Raw genomic sequence first — 22,418 nt, 5'->3', positions numbered from 1 at the left:
CAGAAGCTGTACCCACCAGGGCACGTTCCCCAGCAAAACATTCTACGTACATAAGTTATACCAATGTAGGTGCGGGGAGAAGAGAAAAACCGAGTTCACTTTTCTCAACCACACAAGGGAAGCGCTGAGGTTTCGTTACCTCCTTCAGCTGTTCATCCAACACAGTCTATTGCAAAATGTCTTGTCTTCCTAGAAAAAACAGCTGAATTTTCCCTTTGAGTGACAACACAAGAGTACCCTGATCCATCTAACAATAGCTAACATTTATTCAAAGCTTGCCACATGCCAGATACTGTTTTAATTGCTTTACAGACATGAATTCATTCATCATTATCAACTCATTCCCTCAATTATTTTGCAATGCTGTGAAACAGCCATGCCCAAGAGGCTGTTGAAGTATGGGGGACAGTTTGCCTCTGCTTTTTAATTCTTGGATTTGTCCCTTTTCCTGTATCTCCATTTAAGTTATTAAGCAGCACCACTCTAGATTTCTGATTTGCTTTTTTTTAATTCCCTGTGGATTTAGAAGCATATGCCGATCATATTGGAATTATATCCAGAGAAAGGTAAACTTGCTTGATAAAGGCATAAAAGTAAATGTATTAACAATAATGCAGGTACCTAGACAAAAATATACTCAGTATAACTATTTCATTCGTTTTAGGCACCAGAGCCCTTATTTTTAACTTTTTTGGTGGAAATAATTTCAAATTCATAGAAAACTCACAAGAATAGTATTAAAAAAATTGTATACATGCTTCATCAAGCTTTCACTAATTCTAGCTGGAATTCCCAGTAAATTCACTGAATATAATTTCTCAGGATCACTGGTAAAGACTGTGGCATTATAAGTGTGTAGTCTGTCATACAGTAAATCTCTCAACTTTCCTCCCCCCACGGATGATTAAGATTCAGCTAAATTAATTTCTGTTATCTTTCCTGAACCTGCCATCAGAAGTACAGTTCAGTTCAGTTCAATAGCTCAGTCATGTCCGACTCTTTGCAACCCCATGAATCGCAGCACACCAGGCCTCCCTGTCCATCACCAACTCCTGGAGTTGACTCAGACTCACATCCATTCAGTCAGTGATGCCATCCAGCCATCTCATCCTCTGTCATCCCCTTCTCCTCCTGCCCCCAATCCCTCCCAGCATCAGAGTCTTTCCCAATGAGTCAACTCTTTGCATGAGGTGGCTAAAGTACTGGAGTTTCAGCTTTAGCATCAGTCCTTCCAAAGAAATCCCAGGGCTGATCTCCTTCAGAATGGACTGGTTGGATCTCCTTGCAGTCCATGGGACTCTCAAGAGTCTTCTCCAACATCACAGTTCAAACGCATCAATTCTTCAGCACTGAGCCTTCTTCACAGTCCAACTCTCATATCCATACATGACCACTGGAAAAACCATAGCCTTGACTAGACGGACCTTAGTCGGCAAAGTACTGTCTCTGCTTTTGAATATGCTGTCTAGGTCGGTCATAACTTTTCTTCCAAGGAGTAAGCGTCTTTTAATTTCATGGCTGCAATCACCATCTGCAGTGATTTGGGAGCCCAAAAAAATAAAGTCTGACACTGTTTCCACTGTTTCCCCCATCTATTTCCCATGAAGTGATGGGACCAGATGCCATGATCTTCGTTTTCTGAATGTTGAGTTCTAAGCCAACTTTTTCACTCTCCACTTTCACTTTCATCAAGAAGCTCTTTAGTTCCTCTTCACTTTCTGCCATAAAGGTGGTGTCACCTGCATATCTGAGGTTATTGATATTTCTCCCGGCAACCTTGATTCCAGCTTGTGTTTCTTCCAGTCCAGCGTTTCTCATGATGTACTCTGCATATAAGATAAATAAGCAGGGTGACAATGTGCAGCCTTGACATACCTTTTCCTATTTGGAACCAGTCTGTTGTTCCATGTCCAGTTCTAACTGTTGCTTCCTGACCTGCAGACAGATTTCTCAAGAGGTAGGTCAGGTGGTCTGGTATTCCCATCTCTCTCAGAATTTTCCACAGTTTATTGTGATCCACACAGTCAAAGGCTTTGGCATAGTCAATAAAGCAGAAATATATGTTTTTCTGGAACTCTCTTGCTTTTTCCATGATCCAGCGGATGTTGGAAATTACAGAAATCATTAAAAATGTCACTGAGATGATCAACGTGATGTACTATAGAAGTTAACTTAGACCATTTTAGGTGGAAGAAAATTAATCCTGGCTTAAAACTATACTACTCATTTATTTATTACAAGTATTTATTGCTGGCAACATTTGGTAACAGACACACATGATTAGAAGTCCCTTTTTATCTACTTGTATGCTGTAATATGGAGGCACATATTAAGCACATCTTTGACCTCATCAAGGATGGAGGATTCTTCAATAAACTGAAAGAAAAAAAAAACTCTGAATTTCCCTCTGATCTTCCCTCCTGCAACCAAATTAAAGATCATTTAATATTTTTTTTCACTGATTGTACTTCATCTTTGGAATCTGTGCTGCTAAAACGAATAAAGAAGATTGACAGGTAAGCATTGTACCCTGCACACAACAGACTTTCAGTGTTTAAGCTAATACTGAATTAACACCAGGCTGATCTAAATTAAATGCTAACTTAAACACCAGGAGGGTTTGACCACTGGTGAGAAAAATGTCGGAGAAGGAAATGGCAACCCACTCCAGTATTCTTGCCTGGAGAATCCCATGGACAGAGGAGCCTGGTGGGCTACAGTCCATGGGGTCGCAAAGAGTTGGACATCATTGAGCAACTGACACTTTCAGCTGTTAATGGTCTATCCTTTAGATCAAGATGAAGAATGATTATGGGAGAAGTTGGGGGTGGAATTGGTGGGTAGGGTTTGGAAACAAGGAGATACTTAAAACCTAAATTATCTACCTCTATATATTTTGCTTCCCAGGTGGCACTAGTGATAAAGAACCTGCCTGCCAATGCAGGAGACAAAGGAGACACAGGTTCAGTCCCTGAGTCGGGAAGATCCCCTGGAGGAGGAAATGGCAACCCATGCCAGTAGTCCGGCCTGGAGAATCCCATGGACAGAGAAGCCTGGTGGGCTACAGTCCATAGGGTCACATAGTCAGACATGACTGACTATATATTTTGCTATATACATTAACACAACTTTAGTGATCTAATAAATCCTTGCCCTTTATCTGGCAAGAGCAACAGTGGAAATTACTATTATTTTAGCAAACCTATTTAAACAAACACTAAACAACTTTACTTTTCAATAAATATCATCAAATAACAATCTCTCAGACTTGCTGAAAAACATCACCTTGCAAGTCTCAAACACTGAGTCTATCAATTCAAAATTATTATACCAGGAGCTTTACAAATCCTGATCAAGTCCCTACATGAATGACACCTAACAAAAGCTTCATAAATATGAAAACTTGCCCCTCACCCTTCTGAGATGCTACTAAGACTCTTAAAAGAAGTGACCTCCTTTACGGCTTTAAGTGGTGCACTGAGCTTTACTTACCAAAAGACTAATATTGATGGTAAATTTGAGACATTTGGCAAATTCCAAGACATTTGACATATTCCAAGATGGATCATTTATGGGAAACTGAAAGAATATAAATTTTAAAATATATAGTTTGAATATGTTTTTAACAATGGATTGATACTTCTTTATGAATATATAGCAACAAAAAGTTAAGAAATGTTGAATAAAATATCTTTTGAAAAAGAAAAAAAAAAAGAAAAATGTCAAGATGATCCTCCTCGTTGTGTCTCTCAACCACAGTCCCCTTAGTTCAGCCCAGCACTGGGCATAGCTTTTAAATTTGTATTTATTCATTTGTTCACTCAATATTTAGATTGCCAGTCTATTTTCAGAGTGTGGGACTAACAGACACAAACTACTCTACGTAAAATAGATAAGCAATAAGGATTTACTATGTAGCACAGGAAATTATACCCAATATCTTATAATAACCTATAATGGAATATAAACTGCAAAAAGCATTTTTTCAATTTTAAATTGAAACAGAAAAAAACCACTGTGTTGTGACAATAAATGATGATTTGAGTACATACTAAAATCATATCATCCTATCCACCTGAAACTACATTAGAATGTTTAATAGAATAGGAATATAAAATTATACTTGAAAAGTATAGTGCCATTCCTAATGTGTTATGATTTACACAGTGCCATGTATGAATGGTCTTGTCAAAATGTTTACAGACTATCTGCAGCTTCTGACAGAATTCTAAGTTTATAGAAAATATAGGAATAAAGGAAAGATTCAAATGATACTATGATAAAAGCAAGTCTAGTATGTGGGACATCCTTTAAGACAATTGTGACCCCATGGACCGTAGCCCACCAGGCTCCTCTGTCCATGGGATTTCCCAGGCAAGAATACTGGAATGGGTTGCCATGCACTGCTCTAGGGGATCTTCCTGTCCCAGGGATCAAACCCTCCTCTCCTGTATTGCAAGCAGATTCTTTACTGCTGAAGCCCAAAGAGCATAATAAACCAAAGGAATCCATGAACCTTAGTTGGGCCACTGGTTAAACAAATAAGCTATAAAATTTCTCCTCAGTTGGAGAAAATTGAATATAGACTGTGTACTAAAAGATATTAAAATATCAAACTCACCAGGTCTCATAATAGCACTGTGGTTATATATGAGAGTGTCCTTACTTTTAGGGGATATACACTAAAGTATCTGAGTTGAAAGTATTTTGCAGGTCAGTAAATTAGCAATATAAATGTACACATATGATTATAAATACTTTATAAATTATCTACATAACTATATATAATAGGAACAGGAAATAAAACACATACATATAAATATACATTTATAATATATACATATAAAAACAAGTAGAAAAGGTAAAAGTGGCAAAATGTTCACAATTGTTCAATTTAAATGGTGGATGAATAGTATTATTTCATTGTAGTTCTCTTTCTTCCTTTTTTTAATGAATAAGTTGCCCCAGATCACAACTGATAACAGACTGCTGCTGCTGCTGCTGCTAAGTCACTGGGGTTGAAACTAAGACAGCACACTTCCTTTTTCTTTTTTTTTAACAATAATATTTTATTTTGTTTATTTATTTTTTTGGCCATGCCACGTGGCATGTGGGATCTTAGTTCCCCAACCAGGGATCAAACCCATGACCCCTGAAGTGGAAGTGCGGAGTCTTAACCACTGGACTGCCAGGGAAGTCCCTCATTTTCAAATTTTCTGTAAGTCTGCAGTTTTTTCCGCATAAAATGTTGATGAGAAAAACAGAAAGGGAAACCTCGACCTACCAGAAACTAGAAGGGTGGCACAAAGTAGCTGAAACAGAAGCTCCCACGGGGGTACCGAGACGAGATTTGGACCCTATGAGCTGAGTTTTCAGTGTCTGAGCAGAGACAAGAGCTGAGAGAGAGGCGTGGTAGAGAGCCAGGAGCGGGGAGTAAACTTCCTACCGATCAACAGAACTCGCCACCTCACGTCTGAAGCCAGAATGATCCCCTGACCCCTGGCTGTTGCCATCAACAGGAGGATCCCCACAAGACAAGAGCCCTGAGTTTTCATAACATGTTGGGCCTGGATTCAGATGTGAACTGTCTTCTGAAAACAAAACCCTGAGACAGGGTTTTGGCTCAACTGAACTAAGCTACCATTCCACAGTTCGATGAGCTAAAACCCACTGTCCAGAATTTGTAATAATGTCAGAAGAATATTCATTGCAGCACTGTTCATGGTAAAAAAGAGATTGGAAACCAACCATATGTCCATCAACAGACTGTTGATTGAATATCCTGTGGTATCACTACACAGTGAAATGAGATTATATTTTAAAAGGGAGCCATAATATAACCTAATATTAGAAGAGATGTTCCATCACTTCTGCTGTATTCTATTTACTGTGGAGAGAGTCACTAAGTCCAGTGTACACTGACTAGCTCAGGAAGATCTCCTGGAGAAGGGAATGTCAACCCACTCCAGTATTCTTGCCTGAAGAATCCCATGGACCTGGGAGCCTGAAGGGCTATAGCCCATGGGGTCGCAAAGAGTCAGACACGACTGAACAACTAACAGTTACTCTAATAAGCAATAAACTCAGTTTTGGGAAACCAAGAAGTTATTTGGATACTAATTTGGAAGCCAGCATTCAGAGGGAAGTTAAAGCTAACAAAGAGAAAGGACAGATTACAATAAAGGAATCACAAGAACACTGGAGAAAAAAGACTTCTCATCAGCAAAAATAAACGCTGAAAGACAATAAAGTAATATCTTTAATGCACTGAAGAAACATAATTGGGAACCTAAATTTCTAAAGTCAAGCAAAATATCATTTACAAATCAAGGCAAATTAGAAATTTTTTTGACATTCAAGCACTTAGAAATTTACTACTAACTGTCTCTTACAAAAAGAACTACTAAACGAGAAACAACAACAAAAAAAGAATCTAGAAAAGATGAACAGGATAAAGAAGCAAGAGTTGGCAAAAGAATTAAATATGCTGGTAAATCTAGATAAATATTGCATGTGAAAAACATTAGAATATCAATCATTTTTTGTGTGTTTTCAAAAGCCAGCTGGCATTCCCAGTTAAAACAAGCATTTAATTCTGCTTCTTCCTGAAACCCCACAAAATTGATAGTTGAAAGATTTCTTTAAAAAGAAAAAAAACAACAAAAAACATAAAACCCACCAGAATGAAAAGAACAGGAACTATTTCAGTAGCGACAAAATATTGGATGCGGAAGAGCAGCAGGCAAGTCGGTTGGGGAATATTGGTGATCAATCTGATTTACACATCAGAGCAACCAAAAGGCCAAGGAACAGCAACTCCATATATCTCTGGAAGATGAATTAAAAGCATAGAATGGATTGGAAGTCTTTTTAAGTTAAACTCCACAGACCTCGTATCACTGAAGTCCGGGCAACTGTGCCTTCTCAGAAGTCAAGCTTATTCTTTAAAGTAAAACAGAGGGTCTCTTGATTGCGCAGGTATCAGGCACGTTTGAGCATGGTGGCAGCATACTAAGAATGGACGATGCCCAGGAAATAGGACATTGAATTCCCAGCATGAGAGTAAAAGGAGATCAGTCCCAGAGGAATAGGCTTTCCCTAGTGTTGAGAGCAGCCTAACCAGATGGGGATCCACCAGAAGTCTCCAGAAGACACTTATGGGACTTGCCTGGGGGAGCAGTGGTTAGGGATCCACCTGCCAATGCAGGGGGACAGGGGTTTGATTCCTGGTCCGGGAAAATCCCATATGTTGCAGAGCAGCTAAGCCCCTGAGCCAGTTACTGAAGCCCAAGTGCCCAGAGCCTGTGTCCTCCAACAAGAGAAGCCTCTGCAATGAGAAGCCCTCACACCACACTGCTCAGCCACATCTAGAGGAAGCCTGCATGCAGCAACAAAGACCCAGCATGGTCAAAAATAAAAATTAATAAATGATCTTTAAAAGAAGAAAAGACTTATGAAAAAAAATACTGAGAAAATAACTGATATGCTTACTGACAAGAAATTCAGGCACTTGGAGAAAAGCATGGGGCCAAACTAGTGAGATATCCATTGAAAATTAAGCGATAAAGCAAAAAAATAATTATTAACTGAAGGGAAAACAAAGTGATGCAAGAAAAAAAGCAATCATAGCAAACAACGTGGTTCAACTGTGAATAATGATTATATAGTTCTAGTATCTTAAATACTGATTATTTATATAACAAAATGATGATATAGCTGTGCATATAAAAGTGCATAAAGAGGGAATGTGTGTATATATATACACATATATATCTTGGGGAAATGAAATAGCAGAGAAATAAACCCTCAACATTCACAGTGAGAAATCAATAGATAATGCCCAAAACTGGAAAATCAAGACACAGCAATATAAACATAATGAGAGATACAAAAATTTAATACTTGAAATTGTTCAGTGTGCTTCCTTAGGATATGGATGGCGGACAATAAGCAGGAGGTTGTTTTTTTTTTTGTATTGTAATATTTTATTTTATTATTTTTTTTATTATTTTTTATTTTTTTTTATTTAAATTTTAAAATCTTTAATTCTTACATGCATTCCCAAACATGAACCCCCCTCCCACTTCCCTCCCCATAACATCTTTCTGGGTCATCCCCATGCACCAGCCCCAAGCATGCTGCATCCTGCGTCAGACATAGACTGGCGATTCAATTCACATGATAGTATACATGTTAGAATGGCATTCTCCCAAATCATCCCACCCTCTCCCTCTCCCTCTGAGTCCAAAAGTCCGTTATACACATCTGTGTCTCTTTCCCTGTCTTGCATACAGGGTCGTCATTGCCATCTTCCTAAATTCCATATATATGTGTTAGTATACTGTATTGGTGTTTTTCTTTCTGGCTTACTTCACTCTGTATAATCGGCTCCAGTTTCATCCATCTCAACAGAACTGATTCAAATGAATTCTTTTTAACGGCTGAGTAATACTCCATTGTGTATATGTACCACAGCTTTCTTATCCATTCATCTGCTGATGGACATCTAGGTTGTTTCCATGTCCTGGCTATTATAAACAGTGCTGCGATGAACATTGGGGTACATGTGTCTCTTTCCATTCTGGTTTCCTCGGTGTGTATGCCCAGAAGTGGGATTGCTGGGTCATAAGGTAGTTCTATTTGCAATTTTTTAAGGAATCTCCACACTGTTCTCCATAGTGGCTGTACTAGTTTGCATTCCCACCAACAGTGTAGGAGGGTTCCCTTTTCTCCACACCCTCTCCAGCATTTATTGCTTGCAGATTTTTGGATCGCAGCCATTCTGACTGGTGTGAAGTGGTACCTCATTGTGGTTTTGATTTGCATTTCTCTAATAATGAGTGATGTTGAGCATCTTTTCATGTGTTTGTTAGCCATCCGTATGTCTTCTTTGGAGAAATGTCTATTTAGTTCTTTGGCCCATTTTTTGATTGGGTCATTTATTTTTCTGGAGTTGAGCTGCATAAGTTGCTTGTATATTTTTGAGATTAGTTGTTTGTCAGTTGCTTCATTTGCTATTATTTTCTCCCATTCAGAAGGCTGTCTTTTCACCTTGCTTATATTTTCCTTTGTTGTGCAGAAGCTTTTAATTTTAATTAGATCCCATTTGTTTATTTTTGCTTTTATTTCCAGAATTCTGGGAGGTGGATCATAGAGGATCCTGCTGTGATTTATGTCTGAGAGTGTTTTGCCTATGTTCTCCTCTAGGAGTTTTATAGTTTCTGATCTTACATTTAGATCTTTAATCCATTTTGAGTTTATTTTTGTGTGCGGTGTTAGAAAGTGATCTATGGAGGTTGTTATTTTTGTATGAGTATTGCAGAGTGTGTTGATTCTTTAAATTATGTGCCTTATGTGACTGATGATGAAAACAAAGGAATGTTTCAAAGCTGTATTCAAAGTAGTGGATAATAATAATAAAGAAGATAGGAGAGAAAATGTTTCTAAGGGAAATTAAAATCAAAATCCTTGTGTTATTCAGGGAGGGCATAAAAGTACCAATTAAATTTAGACATTAACTTTCAAATCCACTGAGCTCAATAACGTGAATAATGAACACTAGATAAATTTGCCCAAAGAAAGAAAAGGGGTAAAGAAGAAAGAGAAAGCACAAGAGTTAGAAAACACAAAATAAGATGGTGGAAATCATTTTTTAAATACTATAAATATATAAACAAAAAATTAAAAATAATATAAAACACAATTAATATAAAAAGTCATTGATTAAAATACAGTTTAATTTTAATCTAGCTAAAGAGAGTTTATGAGTTAAACTCAAACAGAAGAATTATATGTAAAGATACATTATTCCAAAAAAGATAGATTTTTTTTTAACTCTTAGAGAAACTGCTCATTGACTAAAACATTTTAAAAATAATAACAATGAATTTTTAAAACCCTGTGAACTTTGTGGACCTAATAATACAGACTGATACTATACCCCCATAAAACTGACAGAATTAGAAAAAGATATTAAGAAACCCACAAACACGTGGCAGAAAATCATAGTAAACTATTTTTTTACTAAAAATTCCCTCCCTCTAAAGCTGGTAAAGGGGCTTCCCTGATGGTCCAGTGGTTAAGACTCTTGCCTTCCAATACAGGGGCCATGGGTTCAATCCCTAGTGGGGGAAGTAAGGTCCCACATGCCTTGGGGTGGGGCCAAAAATTAAAAAAACAAAGCAGCTGGTAAAAACAAGAGAGGAAATTAACAATTTAGAATATTTAAAACCTTATGTAGAGAGGAAATAAAGAAACCTGTGACCCCAAGCAGAGATTGAATATTCTCTTCAAGCACTAGTGGGACATTCATTTCCAGTAAGAAAGTCTGGACTGATTTTATAGAACTGACATTTTAAATTAATTCACACTGATGGTAGAAAATGCAGGAAATGTAGACAGTTTAAAGAGCAAGACAAAACTTATCTATCGTCTCACTCTGAGTTCTTTTACTGTTTGGCATATTTCCTTTCAGGCTTTTTCGAAATGTGTTTTCATACACGCTTTTCTTTTTCTTTTTTCTTCTTTTTTTGGTAATAGTGATGTTTACTGTGTATTCCTTTTATATCGTTTGGTTTGCAACTAATGATGCCGTAATTTACCGCTCTAGGACCTATCAGTCTCCCCAGAGTTTCTTTTCATCACAAAATCAGGCTAACGGAAAGCACATCCACTCTTCGGGATAAATGTGTGGTTCTTAGAAAAAGGGACTATTCATAGTGATAAGACGTGTCCACCTCTAGGTAAGTCAGCGAACCGGGCTACAGGACACTTTGGTGGACCGACGGAGAAGGAGGGTTTTAGAGTTGAAGCGAAAACCAGATTCTCACGACCCTGAAAGGACCTACTTAGTAGCCCTCCTCCCCAGTTCAGAGCCAGCAGCAGCCCTGGGGCGGGGGAAACCAGCCGGTTCATCCCTGGCTAATGCCTGGGAGAACTAACGCCTGGGAGAACTGACACGCCGATCACACGCAGGGACCTGGGGAAGACTGGTGCCAGATCGGGGCGGAGGAAGATGCTGAAGCAGGAAGGGGGCTGGGAGGATGGAGATCTGGAAGAATAAGCCAGCATCCGTACGGCGCATCTTTCCTCCACTCCGTTCCCTGCCCCGCCTCCCCTCACCACACACCCATCGCTAAACGCAGTCATACCTGTTGGTGCTCTGTGGCCTGAACCTGTCCACGAAAGGGGCCGTTTAAACCTGCAGCCGAGCTCGGGGTGAACCAGCCTGGGACGGACAGGCGTGGCAGTGCGGAGGGCGTGGGTGGGGGAAGCCAGGTCCGTCTCGACCTGCATTTCTCCACTTATGGCAAAAGATTACAGGGCGTCGAGTGACCCCCGGGGGACTAAAGGCCGCTACCCCCAACCTCCAAAAGCTGCAGAGCCTGCCACCCGGGAGCCACGCCCTCTGAGGGACCAGTGGGGGCGGGGTGCTTGAGAATGCCTTGCTCTGGCTTCCAGCGGATAATTCCTGTAAGTTCTGCTACATTCTTGGCACAAAATAGGGCTTGATACACTAACTCCTGGGCTTCTCAGATGGCCCTAGTGGTAAAGAACCTGCCCGCAAGGCGGGAGACTTGCTCTCTGTCCCACTTGTAGGGAAGACCCCTTGGAGGAAGGCATGGCAACCCACTCCAGTAGTCTTGCCTGGAAAATCCCATGGACAGAGGAGCCTGGTGGGCTACAGTCCACGGGACGAAAAGAGTCAGACACGACTGAAGTGACTTAGCACACATGCACACTATTACCATGATTTTTCCTTATGCTACAGTGCTTTGAGGCCCAGGTTTTGGTTTGAAACAGTTGCTTTGGAATGGGTTTACCACCACGAAACATATTTCCTCAACTAGGAAATGGAATTAATAATATCTACGTTATGGGATTAAATTAGCTAACAGATGGAAAGCTTTTAACCCAGTAGCACAGAGTCCATAGTTAAACTGTAGCAGTTAGAACTACCATTTAACATGTATTTCCTAGTCTTGCCTGTTTTTCCTCCTCTTTGCTCATACTGAACTCTTTCTCCCTCTTTCTCTCCATGTAACTATTTTTTTAGAAGAAGTATTTCTTTAGAAACCACTTGGAAATATATTCCTATCTGCTTTATCATCTCTGTTCTTTTCATCCCAGTGTGGTGAATCCATTCATAACTTCTAATAATGGGAACAGACATTTAAATAAATGTAGCAAATCATGAAGTTACTAGCCCATATGTCCTTTGCTAGAAGTCATTATGAGCACAAAGAAGGAAAAGAACAAATAAAAGTAAATCAAGAAAGGCTTTGTAGAAGTGACACTTCAATCTCGAAATATAAAATTTTGGAATCAGATAGTCCTGGGATTGAACCCCTGTTCTGGCACTAATTAGCTGTGGGTGAGTTAACTAATCTGGCCAAGTATCAGTCTTCTCATGTGTTCTATGAAGATAATAACACCCACCTCAAAGGGAAGTGGGATTAAATGAGTTCATAAATGTGGGAATCCAAGGAATTGATGATAATAACTTATTGATACATGCTTATTTTCTTTCCTTCCACTCATTACCTGTTGAATCCTCTCCATTACCTTCTTACTAACTCTTTCTTCCATTCTCCCCCCCTCTCCATCTTTAGTTCAGCTGGGTGTCACCTGGAAACATAATAAGCCATCTAAGAAGTTACCAAGGAAAGTATGAAGCCACTTGAGTTGTAGGTTGACCCCGTCCTCATGAAGATCTTGATCTATGGACAATTTCTATGGTTACATCTGGCCAAATTGTCTATAGTATGCTTTAAAGCATATTTTCCCAGCTTTCTGAGAAAAGTGCAATGCAGGGTTGAAAGATTTAGATCTCAACTAAAGACTGAGATGAAGTTTATCATTTATAACATCTTCTCAACCTACCAACCCTAAAGTCTCTGTCACTTGTAATGAGGTTAGTGTATGACATATACTGTTTAACAGTTTGATTCAGAACCATTTCTTCTTTTTAATGTTTACTTTTTGTCAGCACCATGTGGCATATGGGATCTTAATTCCCCAACTGAGTGATTGAACCCATACCCCCTGCATTGGACATGAGGAATCTTAACAACTGGACCACCAGGGAAGTCCCCTGTGACCATTATTTACCAAAGTTGTCCTGAATTGACAAATCCCAATTTCCCAGGAGAGTTTTTGTTTTCAGTGATGAAGATTTCATTTCTTCATGTAAACTTCCATACAAAGAAGGCACAAGGAAAAGGAAGAGGAATTGCTTTTGCTTCTCTAGAGCAGGAAAGACTGCGTAGAAGGGGAATTACCGGCATCCCATGATGGAGCTGACCTGGGGACTGTGTCACTTTCTTTGACTCAGATTTCAAAGCCTGATCTACTCTCCCTCCAGGAATGGAGTCCATCCTGGTTTCAGCTACAGTAGGTATACCATCTACTCATCTCCAGCCAGGTCCAGCCTGACCTTGGTCTTCTTCCTGCCTTCCTCCCACCAGGCAGCTCGCCTGGCGTCTGAGTCTTTTTAAAGCATCACCTGATAACATTCATTACTGCCCCCACCCTACCCCCATCACACAGTGAGCCAGGTGCTGGGGACCACAACACAGTCCTTGCCTTCGAAGTGTTTACAATAAGGGGAGCCAACAAGGTACTTAGGGTAGTTCACTTAGCAAGTGAAGCTAAGTATCACCAGAAAGCAACATGCGAATTTCTTCAAGAACAGAGGAAAAGGAAATTCACAAGGAGCTGAGCTGGTGAGAAAGTCTTCCTGATAAAAAGCCACGGTGCTGAACTGGTGGTTCAGTAGTTAAGACTTCACATTCCCAATGCAGAGGGACTGGGTTCCATCCTGGTCCAGGAACTAGATCCCACACCCCACAACTAAGACCCGGAGCAGCCAGATAAATACCTTTTCAAAAAAAGAAATCCACTGTACCTTCTCCATTGTGTGTGTGTTGGGGTGTGGGGAGAGCAGGTGGATGAAGGTGCTGCCACCTGTCCAGAAAGCCCCTAAGGACTTGAACTTCCCAGGCAGGCAACCAGGCTGGGACCCTCAGCTCTGGCATGCCTAGGGAGTGCCCTGGGCAAATTACTTAGCCTCTGGATGCCTCCATCTCCTTCTCCCTAAAATGGGTACAATAACAATATCCTCTCCTCTCTCAGAGACTGTGATGAAGATAAAATGAGTTAAGATCTGTGAAACACAGGGTACACCATGCTTAGTAAATATGAATCAGGGTTGGGGACAAGAGTTATTTATGCCATAGTGTTCTGGCGCAGGAGACATGTACAAGTGAGTGGGCATCGTCCTGGAGTCTGTGTAATTAATGCTGCCTGGGGAGGAGCGTGTGTGCTCAAGACACCGTCTGGGACGCCTTACATAATGTCAGCTTTAGGCAGAGTGCCTGTCATTGGCGCAGCTCCGAAAATACACATACACACGAGCATGCCCGCGAGGCGGGGCCGCAGGGGGTGCGGGCTGCGTGGCCCACGCCGCCTGTCCGCTAGGGCCCCCGGGTGCGAGACCGGGTCCCTGCGTGTCGCCGACACACGCGCACACCGACACCAGCCCCGCTTCGACGTGCGTGTCATGGCTTAAAAATAGATGCTAATCCGTCAACCGGTCTGCCAAGCCAGACCGAGGCGGCGGCGGAGTCATGGCCGTGGGGCTGCCTGCGCCTGCGATCCGCCTCCGGGACTGAGACCCGCGCCGCCTCGCGAGGTAGCGGGGCCGCGGCGGGTGGGCTAGGCGCCGGGGATCGGGGCTGGGGGGCGCCGGGCGGGGGACGGGGGCGCTTAAAAGGGGCCTGGGAGCCCGCCGGCGGGGGCCTGCCGGGGCCCCTCCCTCCGCGCCTGGCTGTCTCGGTTGGCGAGGGCTGGGCGACAGCCATGAACCTGTTACAACCACAGCAGAGGGATTGGGGGGGGGGGGGAGGGAGGGGGCCGCGGACCGGGGCCCCCAGAAGCTGGCGGATGGGGTTGGAGCGTGTCCAGGGACGGAATGGGGAGAAAGCGAGTGCCACCGAGCTCCGGCTACACCTGGGCGGCTTCCCGCTTTCTTTCCACCATTCAGCATCACACAGGCAGCAGCATTCTGTCCCCAGAAAAGGTTGTTTGGGAGCCAAGTGGTGAGGTCTTTAGGCCTGCGGAGCGAAAGTCGATGATGATAATGGTGATGCTGGTGATGAAGATGTCGACCCTGGGGGTGATGGCAGTGATAGCGGCGGTGGGAAGGATGGGCATGATGGTGATAGCGCTGATGGAGGTGGCCGTGACTGCTGTAGTGCTCTCTTTCTACACTCCTTCCGATCAGCCACTGGGGGGAAAAAACCCTCTCTTCCTAAACAACCCCTCAACAGCCTAAGATCCAGCCTCCCCTCGCCAGTCTTGATCCTGAGACCCCTGCTTCTTATGCCTTATGAGTGCTGGAGCTCTCCTGGCCCTGGAGGGACAGGGGGATTGGGGAAAACTGGGCCCCTGTTGAGACTGTGGGGGAGGGGTGGGGGGCAGGGCGAAGATGGCCTCTCACTGGGGACCTTGCCTTGAGTCCCTGGGGCAGAAGACAGGAAAAGGAGTGGGAGGGGAATTCTTCAGAGCGCCCCACTTTTGCTGAGGGCCAGGATCACCATGCGAGAGGAAGAGGGGTTGGAAGAAGAGAGAAGAGGCACTGGAGTAGTGGGCTGTTGCTACAATCCCCCCTGCCTGCAGCTCCCAGGGCAAGTTTCAAAGGCTGGCTCTTCCGAGCTCCACAGCTCAGTGCGTGGTCCCACTGTTCACAGAGAGTCAGGCACATCTCGGGCCCTTCACTGAGGACCCCCGTGTGCTAAATAGGGTCACTTGATTTCACCAGCAACACAGGCGCTAATTCCACACTCTGAGCCCCTGGGCCAGCCAGGAGCCCCCATTTCTTCCCTTTCCTCCCTCCTCCAGCCCCTCACCCTCTGCCTCTTCCCACCCACACACACACACACACACAGTACTCCAGCCCTGCCTGGACCCAGAGAGATGAGGTTTAATCAGTGATACCTGTCATGTTGACCAAGGGAGGCTGCTTTGCCTGTGGCGCACAGATAACTGGCGCTTCTTTCCATGAACCTGGGTCTTCAGCGACTGTTTTTCAAAAACTTCAGCTTCCTCTTTCCTACTCTTCCCCACGCGCCCCATGCCCCCAGCTGGAGTTCTCAGAGCAGGCTGAGGGCTGAGGCGGCAGGAGGGCAGGAGGGGGTTAAAGCAGCCCATCTCCACCACCACCCCACCCTTGAGGCCGGCGGGGCTGGGTCACGGCCCCAGCTGCTGCTGGCTTCAGACCAACTCCTTCTGGATGGATCCAGAACCTCCCCCCAAACCCCCCTCCCAGCTCCCCAGCCTGTCTGCTTCAGCCCCAGGCAGATGAGACCCAGACGGGGGCTGGCAAGGCTTCCAGCACTGGGCCCTGCCACCCAGATGCCAAATGTGTGTGCGTGTGTGTGCGTGCGTGTGTGTTGACTGTGTGTGCGGAGTGGGGGCGGGGTGGTGGAGCAGACGCCCAGCAGCTGGGCCGCTGCCTCGGCCCGTAAACAAGAACATGTGACGCTCCCACCTCCTTGCCTGGCGGAGCCAAAGAGCAGGGCGACAGGAGCCGCTGCCACTCAAAGGAGACGACCGTCCAGAGCGCCCGCCAGACTTCACCGTCCTCCCCCAGAACCTTCTCCCCGGGGGCGGGAAGGGACCCCGCCGCCCCGGACCCGCTCAGGCGTCACTCACACCCCCGCCTCTGCCGGCAGCTGCCACCTGGACACCCGCCCCGCCTCACCTCGCGCACCCCGGGGGCTGCCAGGCCTCCTGCCACCTCTAAGATGTGTCCCGGCAACTGGCTCTGGGCTTCGGTGACATTCATGGCCCGCTTCTCCCGGAGCGGCTCGAGGTCTCCGGTCCGCGTGAGAGGCGCCCTGGAGGAGCCGCCCGCCGTCCAGCACCCCTTCCTCAATGTCTTCGAGTTGGAGAGGCTGCTCTACACCGGCAAGACCGCCTGTAACCATGCCGACGAGGTCTGGCCAGGCCTCTACCTCGGAGACCAGTAGGTACCGGGCAGACTGGGGCCACGGCTGTGTGTGTGCGTGCGTGTGTGTGCAAGAAGAAAGGAGAAGGGTGGCAGAGAGGCGTGGAGTTGTGCTGTTGGTTCCACATTGAGGGTGGAAACGAGGGGGTACCTGGGTAGAGTGGAGGCTGGAGGGTTGGGGAGAGTAGACAGGATTACCTACCTGCTAAGTCACTTCAGTCGAGTTGGACTCTTTGCAACCCCATGAACTGTAGCCCACAAGGCTCCTCTGTCCATAGAATTCTCCAGGCAAGATTGCTGGAGTGGGTTGCCATGCCCTCCTCCAGGGGATCTTCCCAGCCCAAGAATCGAACCCACGTCTCTTAGGTGGGACAGGATTACTGATAGACCCAATTCTGGACAGACAGGCTCTGTTCAAGTAATCGTGTGATTCATTTAGCACAACGCATTAGCATTTTCATATGCCAGTGCTGTGGGCTGGACATCATAGATGACTTATCTGACCTTCCATCTTTGTGCCCTGAAAAAAAGCTATCACAGGGGCCAGGAAAAGTGGATGGTAAGGCGAGGGGTGCCCCAGGTGACATTAATGGTCAAGAACCTGCCTGGCAATGCAGAACATGTAAGAGACATGGGTTCGATCCCTGGGTCGGGAAGATCCCCTGGAGGAGGGCATGGCAGCCCACTTCAGTATTCTTGCCTGGAGAAGCCCATGGACAGAGGAGCCTGGTGGGTTACAGTCCACAGGGTCACAAAGAGTTGGACTAAAGCGACTAAGCGCATATAACAAAAAGGGGAGGGGAGGACCAAGCCAAGCCACAGAGTATGCAGAGGTTCTGCCAGATGGGGGCGACAGAGAGATGGGAGTCAAAGAGAAAGGAGGCCCTACAGGTCTTTTCCGAGAGCTTTAGAGCCTACAGGGAGTTTTCACAGGCTTTTTCTCTATTAATCTTCACAATAGCCTTGTAAGGTAGGTACCACTATCCCCAGGTTACATAGAAGGAATTGGAAGCTCAGAGAAGCTGGGACTGGCCCAAGGTCCCACAGGTCGTAAGTAGCAGAGCCCAGGACTTAAGAGGTTCAAGTTCAGCGTGTTTTCTGCTCCAGGAGTTGGCGCTAGACAGGGCATTCGATAGGACCTTGTTGGCATGAGCTGAGGGCTGTGAACCACAGAAACCCTTGCAGGTGACATCCACAGGGTAACCATGGGCTTGGAGTAACTGGCAAAACACAAGATTCTGGGCATCAGAGAGAGTCTAAACGGGAAAGGGACTTCCTGACCAGTGTTTAGGACTCCCTGCTTCCACTTCAGTGTGCACAGGTTCGATCCCTGGTCAAGGAACTAAGATCCTGCAGGCCTCATGGGACAGCCAGAAAAAAAAAAAAAAGAAAAAGTTTTACAAAAATAAAAATAAAGTAATGGGGGAGTGGTGAAAACCATAGCAATTCAAGTTTACCAGGTTAAATGTGAGCTGCTCCAACAAGCCATCCGGTGTCCAGATCCTCCCTGCCATATCCAGACCCATCCACTGATCTCTCTATACCTGAAAGCCTTGGTGTGAAGAAAACCCCTCTCTCCTGAGACGCCCCAATCTTTCTCCAGCTAGATTCCACCGTTGGCAGGTACTTCCTTCCATGAAGTACAAACCATGTTGATCTTTCTCACGGATCAAGTATTAATAAAATCCTGTGGCCTCCGAGCATCTTTCAATAATGTTATCAGGGCTGTGGTTTGCCTGTCTCTCCGTCTTCTCTCCCCCAGGCCAAAAATCTCTCCAGGACTCCCCAGGTTTGCTCCAGGACAAGACTCAGAGTCATTGCACACCTCAGGTCCTCAGGAAGTGAAGGGAAGGCCTGGAGCCAGTGATGTTGGCCTGGCGGTGATCAGAGTACTGACCGGGGTGTCTGGTCCCACCGTCCAGCCTCACCCCCTCTAACCTCTGCTCCTCAATGCAGGGAAATAGCCAACAACCACCGGGAGCTGCGTCGCCTGGGCATCACGCACGTCCTCAACGCCTCTCACAGCCGGTGGCGAGGGACGCCCGAAGCCTACGAGGGGCTGGGCATCCGCTACCTGGGTGTCGAGGCCCACGACTCGCCAGCCTTCGACATGAGCGTCCACTTCCAGGCAGCCGCTGACTTCATCCACCGGGCGCTGAGCCAGCCAGGAGGTAGGAAGGGAGGGGAGCGAGGTGGAGGGGTGGACCCACGGACACTGAGTTAGAGCAAAGCCCAGGGCTCTGGATGTGGAAAAAGAAAGAGAGTTGAATGATGTAATAAGATGCTCAGGAAAGAAAACTCTTCTCTCAACCATCTTTTCAATGCAATCCGTAAAAAGAAGGAAATAATCCCAAATGTCGGGAGAGTTGGCAAATTGCCCCTGGGTGGGAAGATTATGGGAGATATATTTTTTAATTGTTGCCTTCTTTACATATTTCTAGACTTTCTAACGATTCTTGCTTTGCCTGTTTTGCTTTAGTGATCAGAAAATATATATATATATATATTTAAGATATAAAAATATTTTATTTTTTAAAGTAAAGAGGATTTTATTTTAAAAATGTAAGATGTATTGGGACTTCCCCAGTGGCCTGAGACTTTACTCTTCCAATGCAGGGGTGTGGGTTCAATCCTCAGTTGGAGAACTAAGATTCCCACATGCTGTTCATCGCAGCGAAAAAATAAGAAGATTTTTTAAAATAGGAAAAAAAATATATACTGATCACCCACACACCCCTCCTCCCCCCAGAATGGATGGGAACCTGAGGAAGGGCCAGGTTAGACACAAAGGATTTTCCATGAATGCACTCAGCGAGCTTCAAGCAGAAACTCTACTTGGTACAAAGCTCAGTTTTGCATTAATCTTGAGTCTTTCCCTTCAAGCTCTTTTTTTTTTTTACACTCTATGTTAGTTATGTTTTAAATATTTATTTATTTATTTGGCTGTTCTGGGTCTTAACTGTGGCATGCAGAATCTAGTTCCCTGATCAGGTCTTGAATCGGGGCCCCGTGCATTGGGAGCTTGGAGTCTTAGCTGCTGGACCACCAAGCACGTCCCTCTTCAAGCCCATTTTGGGTTTATGGATGCTGAACTGCTGCAGGTTTTCTGTGTCTTCCCGTCTATGTGCCCCTGTTTGTTGGGATTCAGATTCTTACCATCTCCCCATGTGTGCCTCCGAGCATCTCTGCTTACCTGTCTTCCTCCTCACCTGCCCCCAGCCTCCTCCAGCCCAGCGCACGGTCCCCCAGCCGCCTGTCTCCATCTGTCTGTATTCACAGGGAGGATCCTGGTGCACTGCGCCGTGGGAGTGAGCCGCTCGGCCACCCTGGTGCTGGCCTACCTCATGCTGTACCACCGCCTCACCCTCGTGGAGGCCATCAAGAAAGTCAAGGACCACCGAGGCATCATCCCCAACCGGGGCTTCCTGAGGCAGCTCCTGGCCTTGGACCGCAGGCTGCGGCAGGGGCTGGAGGCATGAGGGGTGGGGGAGGGAGGTCAGGCCAGGCCTGTGTGTCCCTGGATCCCAGCTGGACAGCGGAGGCCCAGGGAACAGGTGGTGGGGAGACCGAATGAACCCATTCTCTCCTTAGAGGGCTGGGACATGGCCCCAGACCACAGCTGCTATCTACTGCGAGGGGATGGGGAGGGGTTAGCTGAGCAGGGTGACAGTCATCTAGCAGGGAGCTGGCCAGGGAGGAAGGCAGCTAGGGTCCTGGATTCTAGGCAGGGTGGCCCCAGAGATTCAAGGCCCCTTCCCCTGTTTGTGCTCAAGTGTTCCCCTCCCTCTCTGATACGGACCCACTCTGCCCTGTGCCCCTGCGGGGAGAGTCAGGGAGGCAGCAGGCACGGCTGTGATGATGTCGAGTTGTGTGGGGCCAGGAGCAGAGAGACAGACGGTGATGAGATGGTGAGAAAAGCTAAGAGAGAAGCCTACAGACTTGTTACTCCAAACACGGCAGGAAGAGGTGTGGGAGGCTTGGCACCATGCCCGTGGGTGCTGGTCGTGGCCCAAAATCGGCAGAGGTGCATGACTGCGAGTCTGTCACTGATCACTCGCTTACTGGATCCAAGCGCTGCAGGAAAAATAAAAATGGTGAAAACGACGCGAGCCTCTTGAATCACTGGCTTGTCTGAGTCTGCAGCTCTCTTCCTGAGGGCAGTCCCTGGCTCCCTCCTAAGGGTCATGGACCCCCACCAGCCCTAATGCCTCCAGCGGTTTTTAAGGGGGATCATCCCTGGTGGCTCGGACAGTAAAAAATCCTCCTGCAATGCAGGAGACCAGGGTTCGATCCCTGGGTCTGGAAGATCCTCTGGAGAAGGACATGGCAACCCACTCCAGTCTTCTTGCCTGGAGGATTCTATGGACAGAGGGGCCTGACGGGCTGCAGTCCATGGGATCGCAAGGACTCGGACACGACTGAGCAGCTAACGTTTCCAGTTTTTAAGGGAGTTTTCTCCCAAGTCCGATTCCACATGCCAGCTGTAAGGGATATCTTGTTATTTCCATTTACGTCCACACGGGGACAGCAGAGGACCAAAAAGTCAGAGTTGCAACCTGGATTGGGATTCGGCACACTGCTATCTTCGAAGCTTAAAATAGGTCTCTGTTCATAAACTCCAGTGTGTTAAGAAATACTGGGGTGGTCCAAAAATCCCGAACGAGCTTTTTGGCAGACACAATATAACTTATTTTCAAAAAGGCAGCTTGCTTTCTATGTCAAGTCCCCCATTCTCATGGAAGAGCAGAATATTAATCTTAAATCAATCCCAGCCCTAAATCATGGGTTGGGTTTTTGCCTCGTGCCAAGAAATTGGAGACGAGGGGAGGGGAGGTGATGTGATTGCTTCCTCTTCTAATCTTTCCAGGTTTTCCTCCGAAGAGGGTAACATAATCCCCCTAGTAAATCTAGTCCAAAAATAGAGCGAACCACCAGAGCGAATAGTATGGTCTTTTTTAATATTCCAACTGCCAAACTGCCAGCCACCACAGCTTTCTCTTTTTTTTTTTTTTTTACCACATCCTTCTTTTTGAAGGGTGTGTTTCCCAGAAATTCCCTGGCAGTCCAGTGCTTAGGACTCTGCACTTTCACTGACAGAAGATACAGGTTCAATCCCTGGTCAGAAAACTAAGATTCCCATGGCCAAAACAAACAAACAGAAACGGGCGGTGTGTTCCCAGAACATCTGCATGAGTGGAAGAAGAGGATGGAATGTAAAAGGAAGTGAAAAGTACAGGAGAAAAATCACTTAATATAACTAAAGCGTAGACTCTACTCCAAAGTACAGAAACTCAGAATCTCAAAGCTCAAAGACGCCTTCACAGATGAACGATTTCCACTCTCCACAGGCATAAATAAATTGCCTTTTCAATAAGTCACAATGATAATTATCAAGCATTTATTTGCTTGG

The 22,418-nt window shown here is 45.4% G+C and overlaps 1 protein-coding gene and 1 long non-coding RNA gene across 2 annotated transcripts; one reads left to right on the top strand and one right to left on the bottom strand.

The window, feature by feature from the left end:
* Positions 1-283: 283 nt before the first annotated feature.
* On the bottom strand, positions 284-16,418 carry LOC138430867 (uncharacterized). Its single transcript, XR_011253417.1, has 2 exons — positions 15,997-16,418; positions 284-2,376 (listed from the first exon to the last, which is right to left on the bottom strand). It is a non-coding gene; the product is annotated as an uncharacterized lncRNA (long non-coding RNA).
* On the top strand, positions 14,381-21,112 carry DUSP26 (dual specificity phosphatase 26). The gene is made up of 4 exons (XM_069572891.1): positions 14,381-14,692; positions 16,734-17,026; positions 18,965-19,179; positions 20,288-21,112. The coding sequence occupies exons 1-4, from the start codon at positions 14,576-14,578 to the stop codon at positions 20,485-20,487; spliced, it is 825 nt and encodes a 274-aa protein (XP_069428992.1). The 5' UTR covers positions 14,381-14,575; the 3' UTR covers positions 20,488-21,112.
* Positions 21,113-22,418: the final 1,306 nt, after the last annotated feature.

Source organism: Ovis canadensis, chromosome 26 (assembly GCF_042477335.2).
Source record: "Ovis canadensis isolate MfBH-ARS-UI-01 breed Bighorn chromosome 26, ARS-UI_OviCan_v2, whole genome shotgun sequence".
NCBI classification, from domain to species: Eukaryota; Metazoa; Chordata; class Mammalia; order Artiodactyla; family Bovidae; genus Ovis; species Ovis canadensis.
Note: the sequence above shows the minus strand (reverse complement) of the source record. Positions and strands in the feature narration are given on the sequence as shown.